Source organism: Musca autumnalis, unplaced genomic scaffold (genome assembly GCF_047663935.1).
Source record: "Musca autumnalis isolate F117 unplaced genomic scaffold, ASM4766393v1 scaffold_3, whole genome shotgun sequence".
In the NCBI taxonomy this organism is placed as follows: domain Eukaryota; kingdom Metazoa; phylum Arthropoda; class Insecta; order Diptera; family Muscidae; genus Musca; species Musca autumnalis.
The window spans coordinates 205,036,045-205,043,291 of record NW_027411866.1 but is presented as its reverse complement, the minus strand read 5'-3'; the positions used below and the strand labels follow the sequence as shown (position 1 = coordinate 205,043,291).

The window sequence follows — 7,247 nt, the reverse complement described above, 5'->3', positions numbered from 1 at the left end:
TGGACCAGGTTATGCTCTCTATGCCGGATTTTACGAATTAGTGGTTTTTTTAACTGAGCTCGCAAATGTAAAAGCCCCGTTTTCGCGGGAAAACACAGTCATGGAAATTGAGGTTTTAGGTTTCGTATGTTGTTTTACAAAGTACTAAAATTTCCCTCAGTGCATTAAAATAACGGTTGTTTTCGTATCAGATTATCTTCCTCCAAATCTGGAGCATATTTCCAAACGTTTAAACTGCGGACTTCTTCGCGGAAAACCCATTTTGTTGAACAAAACATCAAGGTTTTTATAAGAAATTTTGACGTTTTTCATAATTATTTTCAAAATGTTCCATCTTATCAGCATCCGAAGCACTCGATTGTATCCGTCGAGGTTGTCTGTGTCATATTCTATCTTATTGTGAAGAAATATGACATAAATGCGCGACTCCTATTGATATTCCGAGATGTTTCAAATATCTGTCAATTTAAACCCTTTAACGCTGTTATTTCGGTGTCCGCGGAATAATTTTTAGGTTTTCTTTGGTGAAAAATTATTAGAACGCCTTGCTTTATCGACTGAAAGAAAATTCGGCGTTAATATCTCAAAAATTCGCGAAAATAAAGTGACTGTTCTATCCTGATGACCAAAAATAAATGCCTATATTTCATAGTACTATCGGAAAATTGATCAGAAAATCATTTCGCGAAGAGCTAGAAACATAATTTTTTCTGTGTTTGATACGTTACATCATAGACTTTAAATCCCCACAAGATTAAAAACGCAGATTCATTCGTTTTGGGATAAATAAGCTAACATTAACAAAAATGTAGGTGTTCTATTCTACTGACGTGGAGTGTATGTTATTTCATTAATACATGAATGTTTTCTAAAATTGTAAGAAAATCAAATTATTAAAAATTATTAATAAAAAAGACAATGGATAAATGTTGACTTGGTGATAATTCAAAAAAATCCAAAGGAAATTGTACTTTTACTATATGTTAGTTTTTTGTTTGTCGCAAAATATTATTACAATTTATTTAAATTCGTATACATTTATTAACATAATTCTTAAAAATAAACAAAATAATTTACTATTTCATGAACACCACATAACACAACACATTGTAACTACTAATTAAATAACAATAAATATATATAATAATTATTAATACATTTATTTATCTTTTTTCTTGGCCAATATGAATTTTTCTTCATCATCCATTTCGTGATGTTCCAAATGCTTCATATAGGCCAAAAAGCAGGTCCATATTAAACTGCAAACACTAATAAAAGGTACACGATTTTTCTCAGGTATCACAGAGAAATTGATGGTGGCCACAATGGGCCATACTGAGGCGGCAACCTGAAAAAAATGAATTAAAATGTAGTAAAGTACAGTTTAAAAATATGAATTTTCAAACAAAATTGTCTCTTCATAACGAACTTGAACTGTCATGATGACCTCCTTACCTTGTAGGTGGGTAAAAATTTCTTGCTAACTTCCGCAGCAGCTTCTTCTATTGTCTTCATTTCCAGTAAACTCATAATGAAATAGAAACATGTCATTGCCCCGGGGGTATAGGATACGGTTTCTACTGCAGCTTTAATAACAGCTGTTCGAAGTGATGTTGTTGGCCACATTGCTGATGATATCTGGAAATTAATTAAATCAATGTTATGTAATTAGTTATTAGAATAAGGAATTGATATTTACCTTTATCCATCCATATAGTGTTGGAGCCACAAAAAGGCTACCATACAAACTGAAACGTAAGCAACGCCACCAGTCAAAATGTCCTGGAAAGAAGACAAAAGAAGTTCAACAATCTGTGTCCACAAGCCTAAGAATAGTTTTCCCCCGGATAAAGATCGTGAAGCTACTTGTGAATTTTGTATTCTGCAATTGAAGTCGTGAGACATGCTTTTATACCCTCAGCCTTTAGGCTGACCAAAAATGTGCCTCATCAAAATAGCGTTTTTAGACCCCAAGTATGTTTGGACGAAATTCGTTTCAGACAATTTGGAGTCGATTTAGCCTCTCGAACGGATCAACCGATTCAAACCAAATTTTGGGTATCGTAATATTTTGTCCAAACTTAGTTTAAGTTCCAAGATGGGTCATATCGGTCCACTCGTTCCGGTACCTTCCCCACAAAAGTACGAAAATGTTCGGAAAATTTGTGCGCACGGTAACTCTCGAAGGGAGTAACCGATGTGGTCCATACTTTGCACAACGTGAAATTTTCTACCAGACTTAGATGAGGTTCTAATAAGGACTCAATCGGTCCACTCCTTCGGGTACCTCCCACACAAAATTTCAATTTTTCAGTAAGTTTTCCTTGCGGCTTCCTCTACGACGGTACAATTTGTTTTATGCGCAAGACCATACTTGTCATCATGAATTGTGACAATCGGTACTCGGCAGTGATCAGAGGGCATATTGCTGGCGGAACAGATTGATAGCTCTACGGCCAATGAAGACGCCCCTACCAGAATTAGCGGGGAGTGTCACAGTTCGCCGGACATAACCATCATGTCACCTGGTCTGACAAATGACGTCACCCGGCAACCCGTCGTTTCTCTTGGAGCAGATCATCACCCATAATTGCCTCCATCAGCAGACTGTCCGATTTCATCACTTCTGACCACACTTTTAGAGAGTTTTAGAGGGTTCAATAATCACCGCTTTAGAGATCTATTCAAACCAGAGGCAGAGGCGAAAAGATAAGCAAATGAGCGTGTTGAACTTTGTCGAGCCAACCCCAGTGATCCTAGAGTCAGCGAGCATAAGCGGTGAGCATAAGCGGAACAAGTGGCTAAATCATCTGAAGAGTTGCAACATTGGAGCCGGAATAAGTGAATTGTGGGCAACGGTTAAGTCCCTTTAAACCCTGGAAAGAAGGCTGATAAGACCACAGTCACATTTGGCGTCGCTACTCTGACTGATTCGAAGAGGTGCGTAAGTTATTTTAATCGACAATTCGGCGATCACACCAAGTTAAACAGGGCGAAGAGAAGAGTACTATGTCGTATTAGATCTCTTACTGCCGAGTAGGAATGATTTTACGAATGCCACCAGGAACGCTAAATCATCCAAACCGTCTGGAAATGAGGAGGGTGGGGCAGTTACTGAAGCCAGGCAAGGATGCAAACAAAAGTGAATCGTACAGACCGATTTCGCTTTTGTCGCCCGCAGCCAAGAATCTTGAGACTCCTCCACAGCGTCCGAAATAGGGAAAGGTAAGTTGACTTTTGATTAATCGATTAATCGACTTTTTGCAGTCAAAAGTCTAAAAATCGTACTCGACTTTTGTCTGGAGGAAAAATCGCATAATCGATTATCTTGTGATCGATTTTCGAGTTTGCCCATAGATTGTTGACTTGGCGGTTTTACACTTTTGGCGGTTTTACAGTTTCAAAAGAAAACTCGGAATCTCTTATAATCGATTATATGCGGTTATGAAAAAGTCGAAAATCGATTTTTAAGACAACTGAAATAATCGCCACATCGAAAAAATCGCATTTTTAGTTTTAGACCAAAATCGAAAAGTCGAAAAATCGATTATTGATTTCCATTACCAAACATAGTCCCAAATAGCCATCCAGTTGCCGATCATCAGCAGCACAGAACGACAACAGCGCTCTAAGCCCTATCCACAGATATTAACCGAGGACTCAACCAGAGCAAGCCGTGCGATAGGTCAGTGTTGGCGGTGCTCGACTTATCAAAAGCACTCTACGTGTTTGAGGATATTAAGGACTTCTGTCAGCATTAAGAACGTAATGTATGTCAATGACTGTCGATCTTGCCGCCAGATGTTTTTTCCTTTTTCCAAACGAGGAATATGCAAATATCCGCCACTAAATGTACGACCATTATGTTCACCAAATGGACTGCAGAGGTGAGCACAGAGTTGAATGGTGTGGTCGATGATAGCAGAATTCCGACCACCAACTACCCAAAGACAGCATGCTGTAACAACGTCCTCAAGTCTCTAGCCGGCAGCACTAGGGTTGCAGATAAAGAAACCTAGTTGAAAACATATAACGCGGTCGTTCGTACTGTGCTATGCTTCCTCAATGCGGTCCGCGAAGTGCAACGCGATGGAAATATATTCAACCCTGTCAGAATGCCGCCCTGAGAATTGCAACAACGTGCCTTCTCATGTCTTCAGTGGATCATTTACATGAGGAGACAAAGATTCTTCCAGTACAGCAACCCAATAGCATGCTCTCGTTGCAGTACTTGCTCGGTTTTTACCGTGAGAATCATCCTAATAACCATATTGTGGATAGGAGGCCCCACCAAGGCATGTCAGGACGGATGTTCATGATCTAGAAAGGTCCAACGTTACAAGAAAGAATCCCTAGATCAGCAAGCCTATCAAGCAGATTTGAATAGCATTCACACAGATGCAGTCGCAGATGTCACAAACAACTATCGTTTGAATGCGGTCCTTGGAGAACACCCCCCCCCCCCATTTATCGCTATTGACGAGCCTCAGCTGTCAGAAAAAAAACCAGAGTAGTTTTGGCTCAACTACACTCGGGATGCTGCAGCCATGTATATTTCTATAGGGCAAGGATTGATGACACCGTGCAAAACATCTGCCCAGCATGCAATACAGGCCCTCACGAAACACTGCACCTTTTCAACTAACTTGCCAAATCTACTCAACTAACTCCAGTAGCAGTCACATTTCTAGAACCGGCTCTGGATTAAGCAGAAAAAAAAAACATAACATATACAACGACGAAGTTGGAGATACGCTGGGAGATGCTCTGACTTGGCTAGTAGCAACATAACTCCTATCGCAGTAGTCCTGAAGGCTGCCAAGACCAACGAAATATAGGAAGTGTAGCCATTCTCTATATACATAACATCTCACCGACGAAGACATGTGGTGGATGCGGCTTTAGCAAATATAACTTATTCATGGCCCGATCTTCTTCTCTATGCTGGCACTGAGCCAAAGAGCTCAGATTAGGCATTCCGAGATACACTCCACGTCAGTAAAATAGAACACCTACATTTTTGTTAATGTTAGCTTATTTATCCCAAAACGAATGAATCTACGTTTTTAATCTTGTAGGGATCTATAGTCTATGATGTTCCGTATCAAATACAGAAAAAATTACGTTTCTAGCTCTCCGCGAAATGATTTTCTGATCCATTTTCCGATAGTACTATGAATAATAGGCATTTATTTCTGATCATCAGGATAGAACAGTTATTTTATTTTCGAGAATTTTTAATATATTAACGCCGAATTTTCTTTCAGTCGATAAAGCAAGGCTTTCTAATCATTATTCAGCAAAGAAAACCCATAAATAATTTCGCGAACACCGAAATAACAGCGTAAAGGAGTTTTAAATGACAAATAATTGAAAGATCTCGAAATATCAATAGGAGTCGCACAGTAATGTCATATTTCTTCACAATAAGATAGAATATGACGCAGACAACCTTGGCGGATACAATCGAGTGCTTCGGATGCTGATAAGATGGAACATTTTCAAAATAATTATGAAAAACGTCAAAATTTCTCATAAAAACCTTGATGTTTTGTTAAATAAAATGGTTTTTCCGCGAACAAGTCTGCCGTTCAAAGGTTTGGAATTATGCTCCATATTTAGAGGAAGACAATCTGATATAAAAACAACCGCTATTTTAATACAATGAGGCAAATTTTATTACCTTTTAAAAGCAACATACGAAACCCAAAACCTCAATTTTCATGACTGTATTTTCCCGCGAAAACGGGGATTTTACATATGCGAGTTCAGTTAAAAAAAAAAACTACTACATCGTAAAATCTGGTCTGAAGAGCATATGCTGTTCCATTTATATTGGAACATAACACTGTTGGGAACAGTCGCGGACACCGAAATAAAATTCAAAGTCCGAAGGTTGTGTTCAATTTGAAAAAGTGCTAAAATTTCCTTCATTGCATTAAAATAGCGGATGTTTTCATGTCAGATTATCTTCCTCTAAATGTGGAGCATATTTCTAAACCTTTAAACGGAAGATTTGTTCGCGTAAAAATAATTTTATTTAACAAAACATCTAGGTTTTTATAAGAAACTAGCGGACCCGGCGAACTTCGTCTCGCTATTAAGGAATAAAATTTCATACAAAAACTCAATTTTCGATTTTTCCAATTTTCCGACTTTTCCAGAGAGATTTTCCAAAATTTTCTTCCGTAAAGACCTTCTCCTCGAAAATACGAATAACTGACAAAATTTTTTACAGAAATCGGTCAAGCCGTTCTCATTTTATGAATTACTATACATTTTTTACACCATTTTTATATATATAGATTTTGACGTTATTCACAATTATTTTGAAAATATTCCATGCTACCAGCATCCGAAGCACTTGATTGTATCCGTCGAGGTTGTCTGTGTCATATTCTATATTATTGTGAAGAAATATCACATTACTGCGCGACTCCAATTGATATTTCGAGATCTTTCAATTATCTGTAATTTTAAACGCTTTTACGCTGTTATTTCGGTGTTCGCGGAATTTTTCATGGGTTTTCTATGGTGAAAAATGATTAGACAGCCTTGCTTTATCGACTGTAAGAAAATTCGGCGTTAATATCTCAAAAATTCGAGAAAATAAAATGACTGTTCTATCCTGATGACCAAAAATAAATGCCTATTTTTCATAGTACTATCGGAAAATGGATCAGAAAATCATTTCGCGAACAGCTAGAAACATAATTTTTTCTGTATTTGATACGGAACATCATAGCCTTTAAATCTCTACAAGATTAAAAACGTAGATTCATTCGTTTTGGGATAAATAAGCTAACATTAACAAACATTTAGGTGTTCTATTCTACTGACGTGGGGTGTATATTGCCGTTCTTGCCAAACATATATTTGTGAGGTGACGGCCCTTGATTGAAGATTGGTTCGAATCAATTCGGGCATAGAACCGGCCGCCGAGGGATTGGTGCTCATTAGTTGTTTTTGGATGGCCGTAAGTTTTTCTTTACAGATTTAGGGTAATTATCTCAAGAAGTATATAATAAACAAGTAAAAAAGTATCAGTCGGCTTAGACGACAGAGATACACCCTCAGCCTGTGTGGATTGAACATTTTTCAAAATTTTGGGCGTATAAACCGACAAAAGTATGAATAGGATTAAAGCTCAAAAATTTGCGGGGATATCGATAGATAGGGCTTTTTATCACACTAGCCTACGAAAAACATAATATCTCTGTACACAGGGCCACTAGGAAAACCTTCGG

General features: G+C 37.9%; 1 protein-coding gene across 5 annotated transcripts in view; it reads right to left on the bottom strand.

The window, feature by feature from the left end:
* Positions 1-987: 987 nt before the first annotated feature.
* Positions 988-7,247, bottom strand: part of LOC141398756 (uncharacterized) — a 57,271-nt gene continuing 51,011 nt past the window's right edge. For all 5 annotated transcript variants that reach the window (XM_073976387.1, XM_073976389.1, XM_073976385.1 and 2 more), the window contains exons 3-5: positions 1,700-1,782; positions 1,456-1,638; positions 988-1,348 (exon numbers count right to left, since the gene is read on the bottom strand). In XM_073976387.1, coding sequence (XP_073832488.1) covers positions 1,160-1,348; positions 1,456-1,638; positions 1,700-1,782 — 455 coding nt within the window. In that variant the 3' untranslated portion in view covers positions 988-1,159. The remainder of the gene's footprint in view (positions 1,349-1,455; positions 1,639-1,699; positions 1,783-7,247) is intronic.